Source organism: Rhea pennata, chromosome 9 (assembly GCF_028389875.1).
Source record: "Rhea pennata isolate bPtePen1 chromosome 9, bPtePen1.pri, whole genome shotgun sequence".
NCBI lineage: Eukaryota > Metazoa > Chordata > Aves > Rheiformes > Rheidae > Rhea > Rhea pennata.
The window spans coordinates 29,682,555-29,710,435 of NC_084671.1; the positions used below are offsets into that span (position 1 = coordinate 29,682,555).

At 48.2% G+C, this 27,881-nt stretch overlaps 1 protein-coding gene across 2 annotated transcripts; it reads left to right on the plus strand.

The window, feature by feature from the left end:
* Window positions 1-1,066: 1,066 nt before the first annotated feature.
* Window positions 1,067-27,879, plus strand: RAB6B (RAB6B, member RAS oncogene family). Of its 2 annotated transcripts, none has more exons than XM_062582475.1 (8): window positions 1,067-1,201; window positions 17,274-17,332; window positions 20,137-20,190; window positions 21,589-21,748; window positions 22,634-22,745; window positions 23,415-23,508; window positions 24,849-24,915; window positions 27,527-27,879. In XM_062582475.1, the coding sequence occupies exons 1-8, from the start codon at window positions 1,132-1,134 to the stop codon at window positions 27,589-27,591; spliced, it is 681 nt and encodes a 226-aa protein (XP_062438459.1). In that variant the 5' UTR covers window positions 1,067-1,131; the 3' UTR covers window positions 27,592-27,879. The 2 variants fall into 2 exon arrangements, with proteins under 2 accessions (XP_062438459.1, XP_062438460.1); XM_062582476.1 differs by having other exon boundaries at window positions 21,589-21,694.
* Window positions 27,880-27,881: the final 2 nt, after the last annotated feature.

Here is a 27,881-nt window from a genome sequence, read left to right on the forward strand (position 1 = left end):
GGTGCCTGGAGCAGTGCTTGGAGGATGAGGTTGATACTCCCAGCACCTGCAGAGCACAGAGCCCTCTCTGTGGGGACCCTAGAGCTTCCCATTCCCATCAAGGCTGCCCTATTTCACCTGTGCAGAGCCTGGAGCTGCCCCGTCACTCAGGGCACAAAGTGCTGTACATGTAGATTTGAGATGGCACAGAGCTGAGATGGGACCGCTGAGGCAGAGGGTTCAAAGTACCTGGTGTGAACTGTTCCTGGATAGCCTCCTCTCTTGCTGCTTGGATGAACTGTGCCACACAGATTAAATGTGAAAGGAAGATGCTGAGTGCATTCCCCCAGCTTGTAGGATGTTAGCTAGCTGTGTTCAAGGTTATCTGGTAAGAGATGGTGTGAAGAAAGAGCTGGAAAAAACAACAGAAAAGGCTTGCCCCTTCTGCCCTTGGAAGCCACTATTTAGCTGAACCACTTGCCCCAGCCTTGACTGAGCTGCAACACCACTGTGTAGCAACAGTGGTGCCCCCGCTTGGTCACGTACCCCACTGCCTGGGCAAAGCCAGTCTGCAGCGAGACTGAAGGGCCAGTAAGGATTTACACGGGTGGGCTGTATATAGTCCCACCCAATGTCCCCTGCATCGTGCAGCAGGGTCTGCCAGGCACACAGCCCAATGGGAGCTGCAGAGCCTGCCTGCCATCCTTAGACGCACAGCTGAAGGGGAGGCAGAGAGGACCACAAGCTTCATGCTTGAGCTGCAGAAATTCTCTGCATGGGGGAGCCATCCTGCTTTAAGCTGCTGTGGCCAGGGCCCAGCAACAGAAGCAAGATTCATGTAATTCAACACAAGGACTTACTTCACTGCTGCCTCGGAGCAGCTCTGGTGGCTGCCGAGCACTGGGGCTGGAGAGGCAGCACTGCTGGGAGTCTGTGCAATAAAGAGTAAAGGCCAGGAGAGATAGGAAAATCAGGGGCACCGGTCCCGGGAGAGCTAGTAGGCAGCTGTGCGCAGGCATCACTGGAGATGGCCCGGCGGCGGCGGCCCCGCGCAGGCGCGGCCCCCTACGCCTCCCTCCCCGCTCGCCACGGGTCGCGCCGCAGGGCTGGGGGAGGTGGCTAGCGCGGGCCGGCCTGGCTCGGCCCGGCACCATGTCTGCCGGAGGGGAGCTCGGGAACCCCCTGCGGAAGTTCAAGCTGGTCTTCCTAGGGGAGCAGAGCGGTGAGTGTGGGCGGGGGCATGGCCGCAGGAGGACGGGGAGGCTGCAGTGAGGCAGGGTGCTGCAGCAGGGTGAGAACTCGAGGGGTGGGAACCAACCTGGGCTCTAGGGGCCATATTGGGGCAGGGGGCTGCAGTGGGGTAAAGGCGTGGAGGGACTGAGCCAGGCAGGGGGCTGCAATGGGGTAGTGAGAACTGAGCAGTGCTGGTGGAACTTGGGGGGTGGGGGAGAGCTGCAGTGTGGTAGGGAGGACCAACCTGGGCTTGAAGCAGCTGCAGAGGGACAGTGGGCTGCAGTGGGGCAGAAATGTGGTGGTGACTGAGCTGGGCTGGAGAGAGGGAAGCAGTGAGGCATTGGCAACTGGCACTTGAGCCCTTAGGGACTGCTTGTCTTTGCCCAGAACGGTGGCCATGGGAGATGTGAGGGATTTGCTACAGCCCCCCCAAGCCAGGGAACAGGGTGTCCCTCCTGGGCAATGGGTTCTGGCTGGCCGGAGGCTGTGAAATGCTCTGGTAGACAGGATTCTCTCTGACCTGTGTGCTAGTGGGATAAGGGATGCCTGAAGATCCGTTCAGGAGAGGGCGGAAGGTCTGTGCCAGCCAGCATTACAGGTGAAGGACAAACTGGGGTCCACCCTGCAGCTACCCAAGCAGCTCAGCTTTCCCTTTTGTGATTCCCCCACCCTATGCCCAGCCCTTGGAGAGATTAAAAAGAATGGAAAAAAGAGAAGCGGGGGAGAGGCTGCAGGGTGCAAAATGATTTGACCAGTACGTGGGGCTCCAGAGCCTCCAAGCCATGGTGAGATTTCTTATTCCTGCCTCTGTTTTCGTGCTCCTGAATTGCCACCTACCTGTGCAAAAGGAAGATTATTGCAGAATACAAGAGGATGTAACATGAAAAGACTGACTGCCATGGGGTAAAACTATGATTTTATAATTTTCTTAGTAGCTCCGTTTGCAGCATCAAGGAAGAGGGATTACTGGGCTTTACTGTTCCCAAATCATACAGTTGCAGCTTACCTTCTTTTTCCTTTGCTAGTGTAATACAAGGGCAGCAGTCATTTCCCTTTTGGAGGGAATCCTTCTGAAGCTTTTCCTTCTGGAGTAGCTAAAATGTTGTCAGAGTAAAGATAATAAAGGTTTGGTGCATAAGACAGAGGATTTGGTGACAGCCTCAGCAGAAGCCAACTCAGTTGGCTCAGAGGTCAACTCAGTTGACCTCTTCAGTTCAATCATCTTGATTACAGGCAGCATTCCTGGCTGCTGCCTCATTAGGGCTGAGCTGAACACTTTTCACCCAGCTGATGGCACAGGAGGCTGTTGACTAGCTGCACATGGTGCCCATCTTGCCTTGCATTCTCTACTTCCCACTTCGCTTTGCAGTTTTCTACAATTTCTACCTTTTAACTATAGCATTTTTGAGTGATTTTACTGCCGTATAGGTTTTGTTTGTTTGTTTGTTTTGGTTTTTTAGCAGCAAGAAGCTTCCAGATGGACCTTCTGGGGACTGTGTTGTCTGTGCAGGACACTGCCCAGCTGCAGGATGTCTCACTAATTAACAGGGAGTGCTGTAAACACAGCCAGTCTCTTATAACAGCCATTTGTATTTCAACTACACAAAACCTTGTTGGACTAGGGTAGGAGGTGGCAGTACCACCTGCCTTTTCTGAGCATTCTGGGGAAGATCTGCATTTGTTCCCTCTGCTTCTAACCTTTGTTCCTCTGTGGAACGAACCACAGGGTCCCGATGCCCAAGCACTGGCCCTTTACTCTGTAGCATCCACAGCCAGCTGCAGCTGGCAAGCTGTCCAGTGATAATCTGCAGATGGATGCCTTCAAAGCAAAGGAATCAGCCTGCATTTTCACAGCATTCCTCTTCCTCCTGCAATCCATGCTTTCAGTATGGGGAGACAAATTCATTAAATAGCAGTCAGTCCCTTCAGAGAGCTAGGTAGGGAACTTGGCTGGGTTTTTTCACCTTTCTGAAAGGTGTGTCTGCAAGACCTTTGCTGGGGTACAGGGCTGCTGATATTTCACTCTGGTGGCAATTGTGCTTCTCCCAATGCTGTGAGGGCCATGGGCAGGAGAGGCCCTGATGTGCAATTGCAGCATGGTTACAATGCTGATGTCTGTTAATGGCATTCAAGTAAAGTGAGCACTCTAGGTCTCTTTTCTGCAAACTGAACTAAACAAACCTGTTATGTGCACAAAAAGAGTTTTGTGATTTGTATCCCAGGGTAAAGATCTTCTGATCAAGGTCAGGGGAAGACACTGGTTTCAGAAGTCTGTGGACAGAAAGCTTCCTAAACTGCTTTCAAGGCAGTAGAGGACAATTTCTCTCATTTCCAGGGCAATTCCTCCTGCTCTCAGAGGGATGTTGGGTTACAGGAAAGGCTTACCTTTGAGGGACTCCTGGCTTCAAGACAGCCATGGTTCAAGGAGATGAGCCAGACCTTTCTGTTGCATTTCTCTGGATCATAGGAGTCAGCAAATGCTGTTGCTCCCTCAGTGGTGCAGGGCAGAGCACTTTTTTTCTGCCAGTAGTAATCTTGCTGCTTGCTAGCATGACTAGGAGAAAATATCCTGTGAATCTTGACTTGGGAAGTTGACTTCTGCTGGTGAAAATCCATATAGAGAAATCCCAGAGGCCTTTGCTGTGCCTTGAAAGGATGCAAAGGGCTGAGCTGGTTTGTAGTACTGCATTTTCTTGTATCTCTCTTGTATCTCTCTTGTATCTCTCTTGTATCTCTCTTGTATCTCTCTTGTATCTCTCTTGTATCTCTCTTGTATCTCTCTTGTATCTCTCTTGTATCTCTCTTGTATCTCTCTTGTATCTCTCTTGTATCTCTCTTGTATCTCTCTTGTATCTCTCTTGTATCTCTCTTGTATCTCTCTTGTATCTCTCTTGTATCTCTCTTGTATCTCTCTTGTATCTCTCTTGTATCTCTCTTGTATCTCTCTTGTATCTCTCTTGTATCTCTCTTGTATCTCTCTTGTATCTCTCTTGTATCTCTCTTGTATCTCTCTTGTATCTCTCTTGTATCTCTCGGAGTGAAGGAGGTTAAACCGGCAGGAAGTTAACATTGCATTTCATTTCCTCCCACTACATCTTATTTATAGAGGCATTCCCACCCTGCTTTCAGGTCAGCTGTGAGCACTGCCATTGTGGAAGTAGAAACAAGAGCCTGGTCTGCACCCTGATTCTGTCGGGCATTATTTCCCATTGCTTTTTGGTGCAATTGCAGTCAGGATAAGCCTTTTGTGTTTATACCACTGGATGACTCTGGTGAGTCTTGTTTATAAGCCCACTACAAAAAGGTGAACAGTACTTCTTGCCCAATTTTTTTCCTGAAAAAGTAAATTCAGTTTGCAGCAAATGAGTGTTTTTCAGCTGAGAAAAGCACCTTTAAGATTCTGGAAAGGCAATAGCAGTTTTTGCAAGTATTTTCTGAATTAAGTGTTTTAGTACCCTGATTGGAAATGCTTTCTTTGGTTTTAATTAAGGAGAGAGAGAGAAAGAGAAAAGCATTACATGTTAGTCGAGGCTAGAATAAGAAAGCACTTCTTTGCAGGTCAAAGGATAGTATTTTCTGCACAGCTGTCCAGTTTGAGTGCACACATTTCTGCATGCTGCTTTGGGAGAGATCACCTTCAGCTCACAAAGATGCCTAGCAATTTGGAGACGTGCTTCTCCTGTGGATCCTTGCCCCTCATATCTCCCAACTGTCATGGATTTTATTTACTTCCCTGTGAGCTCACATATAAGGATGCTGTTTGAATGTATCAGCTAACACTTGCTGCTTTGCTTCACAGGCCTCCTACCAAAAATCCCCTCCACCTATAAAAATGTGGCCAGGGAGATGTATCCCTTCCTTGCTCTTCTGGACTTACTTTTCCTACTCCCAAGTGCATTCTCAAAGAGAGTTCATGACCACTTGAATGCTTCCCTTTGTTCTGTGCTTGCTTTCACATGCCCAGCTTTTACTGGGCATGGCCAATTTCCCGTTGTGACCTAGATTAAACCAAAGAGGAAAAAATAGGCATTCACATATTCAAATAAAACTCAAAAGAGTATTGCTAGCATCTATCTGCAGTGGAGGGGCAGAAATGGAGCCAGAAATAGTTAATATATGTCTCCTTTCTTCTTGCATGTGAATGTGCATGAATGAAAATGCATATTGCGCTGGATGGCTCTGCGGGCAGAAACAGGGCTGAGTGGGTGCATGTAATGTTGCTGGTTCTGCACTGAGCGTTGCTCCATGATAACCTCAAAGCTGTTCCAGCATCCAGTCTGTCAGCCCTGGAAGCTGCTATGTGAAGACAGGAACTGCTTCTTACTAACCTTCCTTTGCTGGAGGCTGACTGCTAGACACAGCTTAAACCCATGCCCCAGGAGATGAAAGGGTTCTGGGTAGGGGCCAGGATGCACTGCCCCTGTGCCCTACTTTTCCACAGGGGTGAGGTAGGGCTTGCTGCATTCAGGGGAGTCACCTGTTTGTTGTCCTGCAGGAAAGCCCTATGTTATTGGTTTTCAACCCTTTAGTTTGATCTCAGTTGGCATTCTCTGAGGAATCCATCCCAAATTCTGAAGAAGCTGGCTGTGAACTCAGTGCTTGGCTTTGAAGTAAGGTATCCTGTGAGAGGCGATGCTGAGCAAGGTGTCTACGACTCATGGCTGCAGGTCTCTAGCTGCAAAATTGAGTTCATGCTGTTGCTGTGATCTGTCCCAGTCTCCAGGTCATGAGCATTATGGAGTAGGCAGCATGCCTTCTCTTTTACTTCCTCTGGATTTTTTTTAAATCCTGTGAAAGCTCTGAGAGCAGCAGATGATGCTAGAAAGAAATAAAATCAAGGAAGCATTTTCTTGTAAGATTTTTAAGCCATTCTCATATAGTAGTTCATAGAGTCCCCTTTTATTTTCCTTCTCCTCAAAAGTATTGCAGTATCTTCTCTGCTCTCACCAGCTTTCCCTAAGCACTGGTCTCTAGGACACTGGTGTGCAAAGGTAGAGCCCAGGTACCTCCTCTTGAAGACTGTCAGCAGAGGAAGCATCTAAAGGGAAGGGTAGAATATTCATTCCCCAGAAGTTGTGAAGGAAGTCCATGCCCACCAGCTTTCTCTGATGCAAGCCAAGGAACACTATCATGGCTATAAATATCGTCACAAGACAGGATCTGTGCAGCAGGTCCATCTTGGATTCATCTAGTCCTCTTTTGTATCACTGCCAGGGGGCATTGCCAACACAGCTGCAGAAGATGTTTTCCCCAAAAGTTTCAGCTCTCATTCACAGACTGATGCCTTGTCTGTGTGTGCCTGTATGTGTGTGGGGACAGAATCCTCTGCCTGGGGATGCAGAAGAGCACCAGTTCCCCCTGAGCCACACCCCTGACCCATTTCCTGTTCCAGAGCAAGTAGAGGTAACCCATGTGTTAGAGGCAGCCTAATTCTGTGACCTTTGAGAGCCAGGGGATTTCTCCAATTCCAGACCCATAGACATAGCAACTGCGGTTTCCCATGCAAGTTCCTCTTCAAACTGTGTCAATCCCTCCATTTTTTCACTGACGGCTTTTCCCATAAATGTCACATAATGTTTTGCACATTCCACTGTCTCCTTAAAATATTCTTTAATAAGTTTTCAACTGACCCAAAACTTCTCTTCCCCCTGCCTGTTGTAATAAACCCCGTACTCTTTCAGGTCAGAACTCCCTTATGTGGTGAGGCATGCTGGGCAAGAGAGTTTCTTTTGCTGGCTCATCCTGGTGGGTTTCAGACCAATGACAATAGTCCAGTTCTTCTCCTGTGACATCCCTAAAGTAGCTGGATCAGGGTGCCCATGCTCCCTGGTGATGTTGCTGGGGTTTCTCTGCCTGTTGTGTTCTTCTGACCCTCACCAGGTCTTTTTATTTAATGAGAGCACAGAGAGAGGGCTCATCTGGCTCTCCTGGGTGTCCTGTGCCTCACCCAGGTGGCAAAGCCAAATGTGAGAAAGATACCTTCCTTGCTGTGAACATTAGCACTAGGTTTAAAAAGTAATCTCATACAGAGCTGAGCTCCTAAGTTGTCCCTTTAACTCCATGCATGCATTTGACCTTGGGAGCCCTCAGACACCTGTCCTGGGCTCTCTGATTTGGGAGACTTGCTTGCAGATGGGATCGTGAGTGCAATAGCATGCTGCTTCTGGGAAACTGAGCCTCCTGCTCTGGAGCTGCATCATGTGGACAGAGGGCTGATGGAGGAGACCTCAGCTGTGGTTCCAGTCTGGTATGTGTGGAAGCTGCTCCAGCTGGTTGGCAGTGTACAGCATAAACATGGGGAAGGACTGGGATCTGAGCATGTTGGTGTGGTGACCCTGTTGCTTCAAGGGCTGTGTGGAGCATGTTGATGTGGTTGCTCAAGGGAAAAGAAGCTGGACCTTGGTGCAGCAGCAGTCCACACTCCTTTGATTGCTCCCTTCCCAGGTTTGGTTTATGCACTGAGAGAGGCTACAAATGCTCATCCCACCCCATGGAGAGGTGACTGGGCTGAGCATACCTCTGAAGGCCTATTTCCCTTGCACCTGCTCTGCCCATCATGCTTAAATAGCACCAGCTGGTCCAGGAGTGAGTCTCAGTGGTGCCTTTGGCTGGTAGCATCTGATGCATGGCTCTCCTGCATGCTGCCTTGCCTTTGAGACAGTTGTTAGACATACTCTATGCTCCTGCTGCCTGAGCAAGGCTTGTTTGGCAATGCAGGCAGGAGCTGTCTCCACTCAACAGGGAGGCCAACGTGATTTTTAATTACACATCAGGGTAGTTCTGGTTTGCATCTGATTCTCACTGGCTTACTCTGTTCTCTTTTATTCCAGCCTTTCTCCTTCTGTCTTTCATTTTCATAGTGTTTGATGTGCACTTTCCTCACTATGCCCATCCCATTTTTTTTTCTATCGCTTCCTTTTGGTCAGCAGTTCTGTCCCTGTCAGATGGAGTTTCCTCATGTAACAGGCCCCAAGACCCTGCACAGCTTACAGGAGGTAGCCAGGGCCATTTGCTGCTTTCACACATCTTGGAGCTGCTTTTCACAAGGGCCGTGAGGAGGAGAGATCAAATGGCCTTGTGTCCCTGGTTCAGGGTGTACAAGAATGAGGCACATCTCCTCTGTTGTGTCATCTCCTTTACCCCATAAGAGCTCCGAATTACCCTCCCCTGGTTCAGTACTCATGCCTGGAGGAGAGGTTTTGCCCAGGAATAAGCTCTCTGACCCCTATCTCATCAGCTTTCAGTTGCCCCACTTTACCCCCACACTCTGCCTGCTCAGCTCTTGTGCTAGGACCTGGCTGCATGTGTGTGCTGATTCAGGCCAGTAATCGCTCCACGGTCTGTCTGTTTTCAGCAAGCTTGCATGTGTTTCTGGCTCCAGGCTGAGGCTTTTAAGACAGGCTCTGTTTTGGACTTAGCCCAGACTGCTAGAGTGCCTCTGTGCATGGTGCACAGGCATTCAAATGCATTTTAGGTGCTGAAAGACACAAATAATGCATACAGGATAGAGTTCAAAACTCCTCTGAGTTACTATCTTGTACCTTAAAGCTACTCTTACCCATTCTTAGAGATGTGTTCTCCATCCAAGACAGGCTGCTGATGTGTGCAGCAAAGGGACACATGAGAATTTGGATTTTTCTGCTTTTGTCCACCGACCTGTGGTTAAAGCTGTGACCTTCACCAGGAGTAGAAAGTAGGACACTGCTGCTGTACAATGAGGAGCGTAACAGTATAGCACTAGCTTGCAAGAACAAAAACAGATGCTAAGGAGCACAATGAACAATGAACTAGAGATGCAGTAGGCAAAAAAGGGGGATCTGATAGATAAATGCCAGATACACAGAACATGAAGTGTAGTGCAAGTCTCTTGCTTAACAGGAGAGGTGAGCAAATAGGACATACCAGAAAACGCTGAAAGAATTGATTTTTTTTGCTTCTGTTTTCATTTACAAAAAAATTAAAAAAAAAAAAAAAGACTAGATGTGATCTGATGCTTAAGAGAACTGAAGGTTTAAGAAGAAGAGAAGAGTGAAGACCAGACATGAGAAGAGTAGATAAATACACTTGCCATCTCTAAATATACTTTTAAACTATGGGGCTCAGTGAAACAAATCTTAAGGCAGCAGTCCAAACAGTCTGTGCATCATTAGCAGTGAGTGGGGAACACACATCCAAAAGATAAGGATGTTATTATGCTTGACTGTTTAAAAAATGGTGAGTGAGGGACATTATATCAGTACCTGGAAAAATGATTATATACCTGAAAGAAATTATTGGCTTATGTGTAAACACCTGAGAAAACAATCTGATGAGCAGTCAGTGCCCCGTCCAAATTTTATCGGCAGCCTGATTTCCTTCTTCATTGAGTCCCCTGCCCTAAGAAGGAAAGGTGAAAAAGTCATAAAAACAAAATCTTTGGGCTTCTCTAAGGGTTTGAATGGTCACCTCTGCGCCTATTTGGGAGACTGGAGACATCCAACTCTGTCAGACCACGCTCAGCAACTCTTAACCACTTGGTGTCTGGTGAGGGTTTCCAGGCTACTCTTGCTCAGCATTTCTCTTAACAAGCTGGGTGATTCCAAGGAGCATCCATGTGACCAGAAATGTGTTCCCGGTGTTTTGGAGGGCAGTGTTAGGGCTAGAGCTGTTAGAGCTGGAGAAATGGCGAAAGCAAGCAAATGGACATACTTCGAAGCACATAACCTGCCTGGGAAGAGGAGACATTGAATGTGTGCATGCATGCAAAGGAGGGGAATAGCTGAGTAGCAGAAAGGAATCAAAAATGAGCTTCTGTTTAGCACTTGCTCGGCTCTGCCCATGGATGTCAATTTATGGAGAGGATTAAAGGAGTCTCAGCAACTAGATCTATGTCAGGCTGGGCTGATGAGGGACACTTGGAACTGGGCTCCATGGGGAGATTGTAGGATCCCTGCTGGAGACTTTTTGTAAGAGCAGGTTAGGCAAGCATGTTAGGAGTGGTTTAGGTAAGCTTGATCCTTTAGGGGGATGGAGGTTTTCTTCCTACTTTTGATTCTACAGTAGGTACTGTGTTAGTCTTTGATCTAGCTACCATTTCATGGGTATTCAGATTACAGACATTAACACTTCCCTCTACACTGCACAAGCAAGAAGCTTTCACATCTGGGCCTTTTAGTGTGCTGACAGTTCTTCAGCCTTTGCAAGGCAGGGAGGATCAGCCTCGCCTCCAGGGCAACATCATTGCAGTGGGGGAACACTTAACCTCAGAAGAAGCCACAGAGATGCGTATTTTGGAAGCCATGGATTTTGGACTGAGTGCAAACCTTCTACAGGGAGTAAATGGACTGCTTGACGTTCCTGACATCTGCATCGTTTCTGATGATTTCAGCTGTTCCTGACAGCTCCTCATGGAGCTACAGGCCAAAGGTCTCATTGTCCTCTAGGGTTCCCAGAAGGAAATCCAGATCCAGATGCATAAATCACAAAGCAGCTCCCTTTTTAACAGGGCCAAGTTTTCCACGCAAAGCAAGTAGTGTGGCAGCCACAAGCTAGAAGCTAAGTGAGGGAAAGCATTAACTCCATTGTTGTTGTTATTCCTGTGTTAATGTTTGCAAGATCTTGGTCTTGGAAGCAAACCCCAGTAGTAAAAATATAACTACTATACTACTGCTCTTGTGAAGAACCTGCAAAAGCATTGGGCAGCTGTCACATGGATATTAGAGTTAAGCTACAGCAGAAGGAAACAGCAGAAAGCAAGGATGTCTAAAAGCAGGAGGGTTTTTTTTTTTTAAAAAAAAAAAAAAGAAACAATGGAAAGCAACGTCGTCTAAAAGCAGGAGATTTAAAAAAAAAAAAAAAAAAAAAAAAAAAAAAAAAACGAGTGCAAACTTATGCAACTCCAGTATTTCCAGATCTGTCTGCTTTAAAAACTGAGGCTGTGCATAGCAAGAGGTGAATGGCTGAGGCATTCAGGCAGAAAGGACCTTCCCTCTGAGCTCTTTGGCTCAAGGCATGGCTTCATTGCTAGAGAGCTGCACCAAGGTCCAGCGTGCCTTTGACAGTGAACTGAGAAGGTGAAGGATCAAGGCGTGAAGGCCCAAATTGTGGTTGCTTTCTTCTTCTGTAAGAGCAAAAACCCCAAAAGAAAGCTTTTGCAGACAAAAGTATGTTTGGTATGAGTAAATACTAGCAGGGAATAGGAGAATAAAGGTGATTGAGGCAGCAGGCAAGGGAATTAGCTCAGAAAACCTCCAGTTTAACCAAGGCTGCAGCATGCTGGGACCAGTCACTCTTGTTATAATGGTGCAGCTGCTGCTGGGAGGAAATAAATCTCACTCATGAAAGAAGACAGCAGTTTGTGTGCAAAGCCTGACTTCTCCTCACCTGCAGTTCAATGTTGAGCCTATGTTTCCCTAAATGAGTGCAAGTGTCCTGGAAGTGGAAAACCTGGAGCCAAAGAAGTGCAGCTCAGATGCTTGTCTGATGCATCCTTGGGCCATTATAGTACTTGTTAGGAGTAAATGAATCCAGTTACACATTGTGTTGCCTTCTGCCCAATATATATCTCTGCACTGGTACACAGGCTCCTCTTCATTGCTGGCTTCCTAGTCCAAGCAAGGACAGCTCCTCAGATAAGATATTTGTACAGCCATATGTTTACTAGTGATACAAAAACAACAGGGATGGCAAGTCTTAATCAGTGGGAATAAAAATATATGTATGGCTAAACAGCAGCCCTGCAGCACCCCTCATCATTCCACTGAATCTGTGTTGGGGTATGGTGGGGGGTTGCAGGATTTAAATTCATTGCTTGATGTTTGCTGTTCGGTGAATAGAAAGCTGCTGCCATCCTAACAAGGCATCTTGACTGTCACTCTGGAGGGCTTTATGCCTCAAGCATGGCTGCCTGAATGCTGCATGGCAGACAAGGACTAGCAGATGGTGGCAGGGGATTAACATTAGTAATGTCACTTTCATCCATCTTTGTGGTTTCCCTTCACAAAGAAAACATGCATAAGCATCATCCTGGATCAGGCCCGAGTCTTCCTCAAGCAAAGGTGTCACAAACACAGCGGAAAACAGTTCTGAGGTGAGGGCAAGTGGAGGATCTGCGCCTGGCTATTCATCCAGTGCTGGGCAGGAGCTCAGCAGTGGGTTCCCCACTCTGCCAGGGCTGGCCATAATACTCACCTGTGCCAGCCCTGCCACCAGGCTCCACCGGCCACCCTTGGGTGCAGGTCTCTTCCCCATGGCCACATACTTAGAACAGAGTAGGCTCTCATGGTCTCACCTTGCTATAGGTGTAAATTAAATTTGAAGAGTTTTTATAGCACTGACATTATCCTTGAAGTGAATTTACTGATGGACTGGGCCTTGCAATGCCATCTAGAGGCTCTCTTCACTTTAATTTAGGCTCTTGCTCCTGTCTTTGCATGGGCTTTGATCTTGTATCTGCAGGAGCAGTGGAGGTAGCTATAGCATTTCTGAGGATGCTCTTTGCAATGTAACTCTGCCAGCCAGTTTGCAGGTTGATATAAATCACAGAAATAGTTATAAAATTTTGGCTCTAACTGCCAAGTCCCCACATACCTCCACACCCTCCTCATTTTCAAATGGAATGTATTTCTTTAATGTAACAAAAAAAGGAATCTCCCTTTTCACCTGTGACAAAAATTAGCAATTGGAGTTTAAATACGGAAGATCAAAGATCATTAGAGATTCTTCCAAAGTTGCTTCAGATTTTTAGGTTTATGTGTTCTTCAATCCCATTCCGTTTCCTAATCCTAGCTCTAAAATATATTGAGGAAGAGAAAATAATATACCTGCCAAATTCCTATGGACCCAGGTGAAACTCATTCTACTGTGCAGTGAGTGTAGAGGAGTGAAACCCTGCATGGGGATGTCTTTGCCAACTTGCACAATTGCTGCAGGTCTACTGCTGGGAAACTACTAAAGCTGTTCCTGATGCGTACAGGTGAAATAACCACACAAAACCCCCCTTTTCATAAAGGTCTGTAGTTTCAGCACTCTTTCTCTGCACTTGAAGTTGCTGAAATAACTCCACCTCATCTTCTGCATCCCCTGCCTCCTTTTAGACTTCTCCATTCCTGCAATGTGTCAGTCTGAAAAGTCAAAGGAAGGAAAGCAGGAGCTCAAACTAGGTGGAAAATTTCCAGTGGTTTTCTTTAATTCCCTTCTCCTCTGTTAGAAGAATTTCATATAGTATGACATAAAATAGGCTATCAATATGGTTTTTGCTTTTAAAATAGCTGGTCCTGCAATCAGCAGGCAGGTTGTGGACACTCTGCAGTTTGAAGTCATGTCAGATGACAGGCTGTTATCACTCTGTAAAGTGTTTGTGTATTTGTAGCTCATGGGAAAAGATGTCAAAGAATGCCCTTTGCATGGTAAGTGCCAACACATGATCTGCAACGATCTTCACTGTCGATTCACTGCACATTATCGTCTGCTTTCTCCCTAAGCAGGGGCCAAAAAAAGAGCTCACAAAAGGCCCAGAGTTATGGAAGAGGAGTGAGAGGTCAAGGATGACCCAGATGAAATAGCAGTGCAGATGTCTCTCAAGTTCTGGATGCTCAGAGCTCAGGAGACAAGCTGCTGGGAACCTGGGCAATCCTGTACCAAAAAAAGTCAGACTATTCTAAAGGAAATAATTGTCAGGGTGGACGGGATTTATCTCCTGTCCCTACTAATTTTGCCCTCTCTAATGCTTTGGAATGGCATCTTTAGGGTGTCTGGGAGGTTGGTGTGCTCTGCCTAAGCGTGTAGCACTACACCTGGCCTGAGAGAGATTTCCTGGCTGTGACTTTCTGTTTGAGCTGTAGCACAGAAAGATACCTGAGTGTTGCAACCTGCACATCTGCTTTTGAGGTGGCAGAGCACAGAAGAGTGTGCTCAAATATTCTGCTCTGCTTTCATCCTTGACTTGTATAATTGGCTTCATACCATGGAGAAAGGACCAGTGTGATGCACAGGGAATAGCTGAGCCCAGGGAATTCTTGGTGGAGAACAGCAGTCTGCAAAGTGAATTGCCTGATCAGTCAGATGAAAAAGGAAGAAGAGGCAACCATGCAAAGCTACTCAGCTTGTTGGGTAATGGTGGGCCAGCACAGCACAACAGGTTGCTCAGGTATGCTTGTATTGACCCCAAAAAAAAGATGCAGCAGGAAAAAAAATCTACTAGCTGTAAACCAAAAGTTTGCACTTCTGGGAAGTGAGTGTAAGAAGGAGTGGGCCTGACAGAGAGATGAATCTCTGCCCTGTTCACCTGTTCTTCAGGAAAACTTTGCAGCGAGGATCTTCCTCAGCATTGATGTGCTGGTACACGTGTAATGTTGCCAAGCAGAGCCAGGAGAATCGCGGCCCTGCTTTAGCCATGTTGCTCATTGATACATCCACGTGTGTGCTGATTTTTTTTTTCTTCATTCTGTGTTTTTCTTTGAGTTTTCTCTCATCTTCCTTCTCTCTTCTGTTTTTTTTTTTTTTTTTTTTTTTTTTTTTTTTTTTTTTCCCATCCTGTGACTGTTTATTGGGAGATCGCCTCCCTGGGCTCTGAAATGCCTGATACAAGGCATGTTTGAGGTGGATGGTTGATGGATTTCCTGGGGTTTACCTGGTCTGCGAAAGAAGATGAATAAACTTTCCTTCTAGGTAGTTTAGCCTGTAGTTCCTTGAAGTTTCTTACTTTTTTTCTGTGACTGTTCTGGTACGGTTCTGTTGGGGAGGGGGTGTTCCTCAAGTGGGCAGATGCTTGTGTCAAGCGAAGGTGGGATGTCTGTGACATGTGCAGTTGGGTATAATTGCAGCAGGTGTGCAAAAGAGCTGGAAGCTCCTGGAGAAGCCTGAGGGGAGGAAAATACTAAGGCTCACCATGATTTGCACCTAGAATCCTGGAGGTTTTCACCTTTTTTTGACTAGCAAAATACTGCAAGGGCAGAAAAGGGAGAGAGCAAAATCAGAAACTGTCTCCCCTACTACAAACATTGTCTTCTGTTTCTTGGTCAGAATACCCAGTGGATAGCATTTGGGGGTTTTCTGTTTAAAAGCTCAAAACATTCAGCATCTACTTTCTTTGAAATTATTCATGTTGCCAGTACACCAAGTTTCACTGGCATCTCAAGGGATAGTTTCTGAGCAATCCTTGCACCACTGCAGGAAGTCCAGATGACACAGAGTGAGTCCACAGCAGTGTACTGGTAATTAGGAAAGACTTGGCATATGTGGGTCGAGATTCAGCACAAATGTGGAATGAGCAGGGAGCCCTTCTTGTGAGGAGGGACTTGGGGCAGTTTGGCCCTATGTACTATGTAGGCCCTACTCCCTCCAACATTACTGTTTACATGCATGGGTGTTAAACCATGAAACACTTCTGATCCCTGCAGAAGGTGCAACCCAGGGAAAACTAGCATATTTAATTAAGGTGTCTAGTGAACAGCATCACACAGTTCCTTAATTAACTGCTATATCCTCAAGAGGTGGGCTTCCTGAACATGTGTGAACAGGTTTGAAAGGGCTATTGGATTTTGTTGAGGGAAATATATCTGTCAATCATGGATGTGGAATAAGCATGGACTTTGGTACATGTCTTGTTGCTTTGAAGTCTAGCCATGTGAAGGGTCAGCAAACATACAAGTGCTTTTTACCTGAGTATTTTTAGTCCCCTCTGGGTAGCAACAAAAATCTCACCACCTTCTTCCTTTTCAGCCCTTAACTAGTAGCATCCATGGCTTTCTTTGGGCTAGATATGCACACATCTGTGTGGAAATGTTCTTGGGTGCTGGAGGGAGAGGGAGGGAAGCAGATCATAGCACAGGGCATGCCAGAAACAGTCAGCAAAGGTTGGATCACTATATTGGGAGGAGAGAAGAGACAGGGATGTATGGCACAGTTCCTGACCCCATGTCAGTGCTGGGAGAAATTAGGGTGCTGGGGGCTTGGTTGGAAAGTCCTTGCTGGCTTGGTGCCACTAAATGAGGTCATTAGTGAGGAATGGTGGACTGCACTGCTAGAGTGAACCAGCCTCTCATCTGGATATTTACATGGGCATTACCCCTGGGAGTCTTAGAGCTGCTGCCTTAGCTCAGGTTTCAGAAGTCAGTGACAATGTCTAGAGATGGGTTTTCTCCAAAACAGATCCCCCGTTGGGTGGTCTGCATTCTTCAGCGGGATTGCAGATGGATGTAAGACATGATCTGTAACTTTTGTTGAGAAGACATGACTTGATTTTCAGAGGTACCTGGCCTCATGGAGAGGCAGGTATGTGATGGGAATCACTAGAAGTGCTTGATTGACAAACGGAAAGTGTGCCAAAGAGCTACATACAGAAGGCAGTATTGCCTCAGTGGTCCAAAACCATTCCCACGCTATGAAGTTGGAGAGGCTGTTCCCATGTTTAGCAGCACAACAGCTCACCCAGCACAGCCAGAGAAAACCTGACAACTCCTGTGCCTGTACAGGCCTGGAGAAAGCATGGAAGGGGAAGGCAATCATCTCTTGCACAATGTCTTTGGTGGCTAGACCATGTACCAAGACTTTAGCAGAGTAGAGGCAAGGCACAGCCCTTGGATTTTATCCTTCTGGAGGAATGCCTCTTAAATACCAGGAAAAGACTGCTCTCTTTTGAGCCAGCAGGTTTCTCTTAGCAGTTACTTTTTCCAAAAACAGAAAAAGTTCAGTTATAGTTTGGCACTGAGTCTCTGGTGCTCTGCAGTGGAAGCTAGCTCGCTACTCCTTTGTAGGCAGCCAGTATACCTGTTCTCTCACCATCCTCCATCCTTTTCATTCATAAGCAGCAGCTGAAGGGCAGCAAGCAGGGCTACATTCAGCCTGCAGCCTGAATGGGCTGGAGGAAAGAGGTCTTCACACATGAGACCAGTCCCTCTTGCCAGGAGTATTAACACCTACTGCACTAGGTAGTGATAAAGGCAACTTGCACATCCCTTAGCCCTCCTCCCTGGTGAACTATGCTAGATGGTGGCCATCGGTAAGCCAGCTAACTTGCAGATGCATTTCCCCAGCTCCCAACCTATCTATCTACTTTATTCCTTCTCATTCTTCTCTTGCAGTTGGGAAGACATCACTGATCACGAGGTTCATGTATGACAGCTTCGACAACACATATCAGGTGAGAGCCTTGCTGCCTCTAGTCATGCTCCGAGCCAAACTGCTTCATACTTGTGCTCTCAGCTGAGCTACTCAGACTCCTGCGCTTCCCAAGAGACTGGGAATGTGTCCTTTAGTACTGTCGAGGGGGAGCTGATGGGATGGTGTACCAGCTAGGTGCACGTATGTACAGCTCTGCCAAGGAATTTACATCTGATCTCCTTTCCTGAGATGGTGTGCACAGATGAGATCAGGCTATTCTATCAGGGAAGCAGCCTCTTGGCTGAGTGACAACAAGAGTCTCTGCTCATGCATGGGGGGAGAGCCAAAACCCATGAGTACGCTGAGGTTGTTGCTGAATTTGCCAGTTCTCACAACACCTGCTGTTGTAACTGATGAGTAAATGCTAGTAATCTCATGTTTCCACATTGCTCCATGCACATTGCTGAGACTTAAAAACACAGAGATATCATTTCTTTCCTGCTCACCCCGTATGAAAAGTGAGAGATTTCACTGAATGCAGTTGAGTCACTCCAGCAGCTGTGATGGGAGCTGCCCCCAAATTCTCTGCTCCTTAGCAGATGCTCTTCTGCCTCAATGTGCCTTGCTTTTCCTGTCATGGTGCTTGCTGTCAATGGTGTCCGCAGTCTCTTCTTTTCACCTGAGGGATGAATATTGTTGCCTCAGAGCTGTTTGATAAAGTATCTCCCTCTAGAAATCCACTTTCCACCACACTCGGGCTGGCTGTGGTGTGGAGGGAATAGAATTGGCCCCAGGGCAGCCATTCCTCCAAAGAAGGATGTGAAGTTGTGCTGAGGTGCCAAGGCAGGCTGCAGTCCCTCACCTCAAGGTGCATGCATGAGTACAGCACCTCTTCAGGAGGTCCCTGCACACATAACAGCACCTAGTCCATCCTGTGTAAGCAGATCTTCCTCACTCAGTGGCACAGGCCACATCAGCGCTCACCCAGTCCCAAAATCACAGGGAACATGTGCCTTTCTGTTGCTTGTGTCACTGTATCTGGGAACAGGGTGGTTAGCAGCAGGACAGCAGAGACCTAACTTCCCCAGGGAGAATACAGCCTTCCCGTTTGGGAGCCTGCTTTCCTCTAGTCCCAAACTGACAGCATTTCCAGCACCAGAAATGAGACTGGGGTGTCAGTTTGTGTGAACTGGGCATCCCAAATGGACAAGTTGACCTGGGCAGTTCATGTTCATCCTTGTTTTTGTTCTCACCTGGGAAGTGCTTGCTGTGAGTACTAGCAGCACTGGGACAGGCAATAGCTCATTAGGTTGCAAGCAGAAAGGTACTCATGGGACAGCCCTAGAAAAGTAGAGCTGAGAGGAAGGAAAGAAGCTCCAGGCCAGTGCCCAAAGGCAGCTTTGACTCTGCCTTGCTTCCTTCCAGACAACCTGTTGGCTCACCATAATGTAAAATAAAGATGATAAGGAACCTGCAACTTCCCTGGGCACCCTGCTCCAGTATTAGGAAATATTTCCACTGCCTGTTTGAAATCTTCCCTCGCTGTCGTGTGAGGCCATAGCTTTTTTTCTCTGGCTACATTGGGGCCTTTCCCTTGCTTTCCTCTTCACAGTGCCCATTCAAGGTCTCTACAGACTGCTGCTGTGTTGCCCCTCAATCATCTCTAAACACAACTACCCAAATTTTGATGATCTTTAGTTGTGGGACCCACATTTCTATGGCTCCAGGCACAGTGTAGAGGGAGTGCAGAGCCTACGCTGAGGTTGGCATGATTTTTCTGTATAGCAACACCTGTTGGATCATTTCCATGTGCTTGTCCAATCACCCACTGAGCCTGCAAAAGCTTTTGGCTGAGCTTGCCACTCTCCTGCCACTGATGTTTTTCTTTAAAGCCCTAGACTATGCTTAGGTTTAAAAGGTCTCTGTTAAGTAGAGGTGCACATTTCCCTGGAATGCATCCCATTTCCTCAGTGCCTGCTAATAGGAACCACCACTAATGGCCTTTCTCCACATGCAAAGGCGATTTTATTACGAGGATGTTCTGACTGGCACCACTGCTTTCTAGCCACCTAATGTGCCCCTGAGAATAGCACGTGGCCAGTTTCCTCCACCTTGCCTTTCCCCTCGTGTGGGACTCAGGTCCCCTTCCTTCTGCAGTGGCATGAGATCATCCTTTGCTCCTCTCCCTCTGCCCCGGCTCTTCTGCACCTGCTACACTTAAGTGATGTTTGTCTGAGCACTGAAACAAGGTTACTTGCCTTGCCAGGGCCAGGAGCCAGATACTGAGCTAATCATTTTCCAGGCTCCATTGCTTTTATCTCTTCAATTCCCCTTTGCCTTTACCAAACAATTCAAAGCACAGCAGCCACAGGGCCCTGGGGGTGTCCTCAACCTCCATGGAAGGGCTTTCAGCTGGAAGTGGCTGTTTGTAGGCTTGCATCGCTGAGTCTGTGAGCCCAGCATTATGCCAGCTCCTGGGGACAGCTGCAGGGGCTATGCTGGCTGGCATGTGCTCTGCTCCTGCTACTTGCAGGGAAATCAGAGCCACATGCCACATGGAGCAGGAGCAACGTGGGGCAAGGGGCTGGGCTGCCTGTCCTGGTGCACTCACAGCTGGCATTTCCAGTGTGGGGGCACAGAGCAGGCTGGCCATCCACGTCACCTAAATGCTAGGCCTGGGCTTGTAAGACATATTTGATGCATTTTGCAATCAGACTGTGTTGGTTAATGGGGCTCTCAGCAATACTTCTTTGCCCACTTGCTCTGTTGAAAGCAGAAGCAGAGCCTTAGGTCCTCCCTTGACAACTCTTCCTGTTCTTCATTTCTCTTCTTCTTATCTTACAGGCTACAATTGGCATTGATTTCCTATCAAAAACCATGTACCTGGAGGACCGGACAGTGAGTAGCCAGAGTTGCAATTGCTGCCTTTGCGCAGCTGATCTCCAGAGGAGGGCTGTGCCCACTTTGAGCTCTTCACAAGGGTGAATCCTCTCTTGGCCACCAGTCTGGGGTCCCCAACCAGCCTGGATAGGCAGAAAGGCCTTTTTGTGGACTCACAGGGGCTAGCTGTATTCACACTGCTTCTGAAAAGCATGCATGGAGAGGGGAAGAAGAGCTTGGTTATTCCCCAGGTGCTCACAGGCATTATGGAAAATGGCCATGAAAGGCCAGGCTGCTACTTAAAGCTTTATGATTTATTGATTTGGAGGGGAGGGAATTTGGGATACAGAAATGTCACAGAAAATGGAAGCAGATAGTAAGGAGTAGAAAGCCACTGTGCTAGCATGGAAATGCAGTCTAACATCTTTCTTGAGCTGGCTCCATTACCAAACACCATCCTAATCAAACCCACTGACAACCTGCAGCAATGCGTGATAGCCAGCAGCAGGACGGGCAGGTTCCTGCAGAGAGCCACCAAAACACAGCTCCTGCTAGAAGCATCCTGAGGAGATGCAGTGCTTGTGCAAGCACTGGCCTTGACCCAGGCTGGAGCTGGTGCCAAGCCATAGCAGCTCTGCCAGCATACCACTGGGCAGGCCCAGGATGCCCCAGGCCTGTGCAGGTTGGCACCACCTCTGCCTCCATCCTGAGCCAGCTGGGAGCTGCATGTGGCTCTGAGCACAATCAAATATGCCTGCCTCCCAGCTGCTGCGCATCTGGCTTGCCTCCCCTCCTCAGGCATCTGGCTTTTCCTTGTCTGCATCCAGCCAAGGAGGCAGGCTGCTCCCTACTCTGCAGTGGACCCTACCATTTACCTGCCCAGCAGGTTCCCTCCTGCAGATTTTTGGGGACCTAAGAGTAACAGGGATCTCATGTCATGGGGAGCATGACATCTATCTTCCTTGAAGTTCCTTTGGCAAACCTCAGCATGGATTAACAAATTCACCCATGGCCTTTTGCCCATCTCGAGCTGGCAGTGTGGGTGCCTCCAGCCAGGTCTGCACTCCTGAGACACCATGTTACACTGCTGATGCTTCTCCTTGCCACTCTGAGTGCCTCCACCAACTGTTCCTTGCCAGTGGAAAGTCCCATGAAAGGGGCAGAAGTGGCTGCTCTCAAGCCACTGCTGGCCAGAGCAGTCCCACAGATGCAGGTGACAGCCAAGGACATGTTGCAGTTTGGGGCGGTGTTTTGGGAGGACACCTGGATCCAAATTCCCCTGGGCTCCTTTAGAGAGTTCACTCTCAATCACTGTCTCTCACATACTCCCTTCTGCATTTTGAGACCTTTCCCACCACTCTGTTTGCTGACTGTCTCTCTCATTCTCTCTTGCCTGCCTTGCCCTGGACCTGGCAGGTCCGGTTGCAGCTCTGGGACACAGCAGGCCAGGAGCGGTTCCGGAGCCTCATCCCCAGCTACATCCGAGACTCCACCGTGGCTGTGGTCGTTTACGATATCACGAGTGAGTTGGACCTTCTGCCTGGCACCTGGAGCATGATGGGTTGCTGCTGTGTCTGTATGTGTCTATTTGCTGCTGTGCCTGTACGTGTCTATGGGCTGTGTGGCTGCCATGCTGCCTTTAGTGACAGAGCTGCCAGCAGCTAGGTTGTTAAAAATGGTCTCTGAAGAGGCTGCAGGGTGCTAATGTTGTTCCCAGTGCTATTTGCATTTGCACTTTAAGTGGCAATAGAGTCTCTGGGAAAAATGCAGGTGGCAGAAGAGCATTGTTCCTGAGGAGAGACTGAGCCCAGCCCTTTGTGCAAAGCTAATTAATACTTGCAGGATAAGCAGGTTATATTTTTTAAGAGGCAGCATTATGCTGAGACCTTTCAGGTACTTATGAGTACAGAGAGTGAGGTGTGATGGTGTGTGCAATAACCAAAGGGAGTACTGGGTCATCCAGCACAGCTGACACCCAGAGCTCCCCTCTGGGCAAAAACAGCCCCATGCCTCCCAGCTCACTGTCCCTGTTCCCCCCCACACACTCTGATCTCTCCTGCAGCTGTAAACACTGCCTTACCTCACACCTTGCTCCCTGCTCTGCTCTCAGCTCTATGCCCCCTTCTCCTTGGCTCTACCTCACCTCGAAGCACACCTTCAGGGACTTCACTGGCTGTGTCCCAGCACCTCCACATTACTACAGGTGAGACATGGCCCAGCAGCCATGAGTCCCTTCACTCCAACAAGACACTTATACTGCTCTAAGGATGAGCAGTTCTTCATGGAGAGGCTAGAGGAGCTAGAAACAATTTTTTTGTTTGTTTGTTTTTTTGCTTAAGCTAGAATTATTTTCCCATCGTGTTTGCTCTGGCAGCTCTGGGGCTGGGCAGCAGCGCCCAACCTGGCCTGGAAGTGCCCCTCGAGGCTAAGCACCTGTGCCATTCTGCCTCCTCTCCCACAGATCTCAACTCCTTCCAGCAAACGGCCAAATGGATTGATGATGTCAGGACTGAAAGGGGAAGCGACGTCATCATCATGCTTGTTGGCAACAAGACAGATCTCGCAGACAAGAGGTGAAGTGGGCTTCTGGCCATGATAGTACTTACTGGAGTATCAACTCATCAGTGGGGCCAGCATCTCTAGGGGCAGATGCTGGGGCAGCTGGCACTTTGAGGTGGCAAAGATCCTGTTTGTGTGCTAGCAGGAAGCCCCTCAAGGCATGTGGCTCTCAGTGTAACCACATATGATGCTGCTTCGGGCCAAGCTGGGTATTCCTGGTAGAAGTGGGGCCAACCTGAGGAAAAGGGGACACGGAGCATTTCTGGGAAGTTCATTCCCAGCTATGCCCATGATGGGAGGCTGCTCAGGGCTGACAGAGTTTTCCTCTTTCCTAGTCTGTAATTGAAAAGACTCTGTAGGGGTGGGTGGCAAAGGTTTAAGCAAAGGACAGACATGCAGGACACATGGATGGGAAGCAATTGAGCAGATGTGACAGGCTGCAGGCTGGACCCAGAGAAATGTGGGGAAGTGGGGAAAGCTTGGGTCAGGTGGAAGGCACCATGGCTGCCAAATTCTATTTTTTCTATTCATCAATTTGAAAAATGGCCTGGGGAAAAAAAAGGCAACACCTGGGGAAGGTGGCAGGTGTGGGCACATTTTGTCCTGACTCTTTGCAGCAAAGCCTTTTTTGCAGTGTTAGTGCCAGTGGGGTTAGTTACCTGTCTCTTCTTCTGTGTCCTCAGGCAGATAACAATTGACGAAGGGGAACAGCAAGCCAAAGAACTGAAGGTCATGTTCACTGAGACCAGTGCAAAAACAGGATACAATGTAAAACAGGTAAGAGGCCCCTGCTCCAGCCAGGACTATGCTAGTGAGCTGGCAGCCATTCCCAAAGCCCTGCTGCGTATCAGAAGCAAGCGACTGCCAGGAAGGAAGAATAATACAACCCAGCCGCAATGCTGGGGTGAAGTCCACTTGCTTCCTGAGCAGAAAACTCCTAGGCCATCACTATTCCTATTGCCGTAGTGCTCCAGTCCCCCAGGCTGCCCATCGTTCAAGACACAGTGTGCCATACAGTGTAACAATATGCACATCTCTGACTGATCTGTGCTGCCAATCCAAGGTGCCACTAAGCCATTTCATCTGAGAAGGAAGTACTAGTGGAAGTCCTAGTAGCAGTGGAAGTCCTAGGAAATTTTGATGGGGATTTGCCCTCCACAGTGCAGAGCAGGTTCATTAAGTGTGCTTACAGTACAGACATCATGGCACAGAGACCACAAAGGAAGAGTCTCAGCAGAGCTCGTAACTATGCAGGAGCTCCTTTTTGGGTGATCAGTGCAGTGTTTACATTCCCTGTAAGGTGTCTGAACAAGCCAATACATAGAAACATGTGGCTGCATCACTCTCCTCCTGGGCAGACAGCCTTGGGTCTAGGCACTGCTGCAACCCTCCAAAGCCAGCCAGGATTTCAACAAATTTGGCAATATTTGTCATTTCCAATAGGTATCTGTTGTGGTCTAGTTATGCCAACTCATGTTCCAAGATAGAAACCACCTAATTACTTCTTCAGCCTGGGTGGTAGGATATAAAAATCATCCATACTCACCATCTGTGCATGATCAGAGCCCTAGTAATTGATCATCTTAAATAAATAACACTCTTTTGCTGTTGAAAGATTAGCAGAAAACTTTTTTTTTTTTTTTTTTTTTTTTTTTTTTTTTTTTTTTCCCAGTAATGGGAAAAAGATGTGTCGCATCTCAGGCATCTAAATTGCCAGTTTATGAGCAGGCACTGCATAGAGAGGCTTGCCACCTCTTTGGCGTTATTAAGGGTAATGGACCCCTTGGTGCATGCTCGTGGAAAAGAAAGGATCCCATGCAGTGGCCACCACTGCTGGGGCATGCTGGGTGGCTAATGCGGAGCTCTGATCATCACGAAACAGGCTGAGAAGGAGCAAAGGGCCTGAATATCCACTTGGCAGCAACAGGCAGATATCCACTCGGTACAAACAGATTCATTTGTATCTGGCTAGGCAACTCTACCAGCTTGCCTTCAGGCCAGTCTCACCCTCTTGGCAAGGGGGAAATCTGCAGGCTCTTGAGCAGAGCCTGCCTGCTTTTCCCTAGGCCTTGGAATGGTCAGAGTGCTGACAGATTCCCCTTCCTTTGCTCCCACAGCTCTTCCGGCGTGTGGCTTCAGCTCTACCAGGAATGGAGAGTTCCCAAGAGAAGGGCAAAGAAGGAAGTATCCTTTCTAAAATAACCCTCTGGCTCTTTCCACCTGCAGACTCCAGAGGACTTTGCAAATAGTTTGGGGTTTTGTCCCCGCCATTGTACAGGTGAGGAAGTTGGAGGCTGAGGCAGGCAAAGGGATTTCCCTGAAGTTGTGCAGTCCTGCAGCCCCAGGCCTGGGTACAGAATCCAGCCATTGTTCCACCTGCAGGGTCTCACCATCTTCCCTTTCCAGGAGTAGCCAGGACAAGCTGGGACAGCAGTGGGGGACTTTTCTCTCCCACCTTGAAGATGACACTGAGATCTGTATGGGAAGACGCTGCAAGCATTTGAAGCCATAGGAGCTGAGGATGGGGGGGGGGCAGGACTGGAGGGAACACAGGGAAGGCAGGACACAGGAGGCCCTGGCAGAAGAGGGTGAGAGTGCTGGAGGCAGGCCAGAAAAAGCGCTTGCAGTTGGAGGGGTGGACACCATCAGGAAGAACTGCTTGTGGTACCTGGGCTCAGGGCTGGGCCACTTGCTCAGGAGATATGGGGGCCCAGACTTTCAAAAATGATGTAAAGCACAAGGGATTCAGTGCCAAATCTAGGGGGGAGGCGTTTGGTATTTAGTGGCCTAACACTATGGTGCACGCAACAGGTTTTTGGTTTGTTTGTGTTGCACTCAGGCCAAGATTGTTCTTTGTCAATAAACCTTGTCACCAGCCTGCTTGCTTCACTAACTGCATCGTGCACGTAGGTACGATACAATGTGCTGTGTCTCACCTATTTAGACTCAAAGCAACTCATCCCTTCTGTGCTAGAAGGAAATCCTCTATTGAGGTGAAGAGTTGTGAGTACATTCAGGGACGTGCTCAGTGGAGGCTGATGCTGGTGAAACACGAGGAGAAACTCTAGTCACAGGTCTGTGTGGACCAGCCCTAGCTGCAGCTGGTGGGCCACAGTCAGGCCTGAGATGCTCAGTTCCCCCAAATTCAGCAAGTGTTTTCAGGAGATCAGTTTCAAGACAGGAGCTGTTTCTTGGTGAAAGCAGAAACACAGTACTCCAGCATATTGGCAAAAGTGTTTGTCTCTGATGTGCCAGGTACCACATTCATGCTGCATTTCACTTTAGTTTCAACAGTACTCAGGAGGGACAAAAACCATGATCTGGGTCCATCCTCTGGTAAAGAGCAGCCTCACGCAGTGATTCCCTTGTGCACGGGCTGTGAAGGACAGTAACCAAGAGGTTGCTCTCTTTTACAGTGAATGAATTGCAGGGCAAGTCCTGAGACATCACTTCCTTTATAAAGCAATTTTAGGTCTATCTTTAGCTAGCTATAATGAGCAGATAGCCGTACAATGAAGGCCATAGCATTTCAGCAGCTTGGACTAATGGATAAGCACAGGGTTATTTCAACTCTGGCACAGGGCTTTGCACTTCTCGATGTTTAGGTTGCCCTTGGCCCCATCCTCGACTCCTTCTGGGTCTCTCTAGTTACGAGCTGCGTCATTTGGCTTGCTAGCCACCCATCTTCCACTCCCAGTTTTGTATCATCCACAGATGTGCTGAGGGCATGCTCTCACTCAACATGCAGTTGCCAATGGAGACACTGAATGATACAGGCACCCTGCACTGAGTCCCAGGACCTTCCCTGTGTTGCCAGCCCTGGCCAGATATTAAGCATCCATCACTGTCCTCTCAACCCACTCATCTGGCTTCTGCAGCTTCCAAATGTGAACCCTGCAGGAGATGGTGTCAAAATCTCTTCCCCTCCCTCCCCCCCAGGGACTGAGGTGACACTAACCAACCCAGGGTTCCCCTGTGATCCCAAATCCAGGTCATTGCCAAACAACATCCCAGCACACTATTGCTATAAACTTTGGGACAAGAGTGAACAATCAGGAAGCTTGTGGCAGAAAGTGTGAGCAGAAAGTCTCCTTTCACCAACCAGCTGTGTTAACCCAGGTCCCTCAGCCCCTTTGTCCAAGTACCGTACATCTGAGAAGAGTATTGGTTGCTGGCTCTTCAGCAGGCTAGTTAACAGCTCTGTTCCAAGTAAGGCTTATTTATGACGTAGAAATTGTCTGTAGGACAAGGGTTATGCTCCTGGTGCTGGTATGGGAGAGGCCATATGCAGTGCCCCAGGAGGGAATACTGCCCAGTTCCAGCACATCAGCCCCAGCACTTGCTCTGGGCATGATGCCTTTCAGTCCCAACCAGGTGAGCTTTCCTTCTCCTTGCTGGTTTTTAAACTTTGCAGCCTGTTTTGTCCCAAAGGAGAAGGGGCATCTTCGCAAGCTTCACGTTGACTTTTCTAGAGCACAACCATGGCTTAGGGATGCATGATGCTCTCCACCACCCTGTTCTCAGCAAGGGCCAACTTTCCCCATCAACATTGTCTCTGTTTAAAGTCTGGGATGCTCCAGCAAACAACCTGGCCAGAATCTGATAAGAAAATCTTGTGATACCTTTCTTTTTTCCATCTGTTTCCCTTTCTAGAGTGCCCCAGTGTTTTGGTTTTTTTCACCCCAGTGGTTTTGTTACCCACTGGGTTAGAGAGACACCAGGCAGGCAGGACTGGGCAGCTTTCCCTGTAACATCTATGTGACCTTCCTTAATGCCATTTTCTCTGTCCCATCAGTGGTTGACATCAAGTTGGACAAGCCCCAGGAAGCACCAGCCAGTGAAAGTGGGTGCTCATGCTAGCCCAGAGCAGTCAGCTGCCTGCGCTATCCCATGCTCAACACCTTGCTGCCCAGAGAAGCCACTGGAGTTGGCAGCTGGGAACTGCATCGTTTGCGCTTTCTGGGGCAGAAAGATTGGGAGGCATGGGGAAAACATTCTCTTCACAGTCATGGCACTTAGCTGTGATTACTGAAAATCCATTTTTCTTTGCTATGTTTTTGTTGTAAAATGTCAAGGGGAAGGGGCAGATTGTTTAGAAACTACAAATAAAATAGGTTATACAACTGCCAAAATAAAATGTTGAGAAAGAA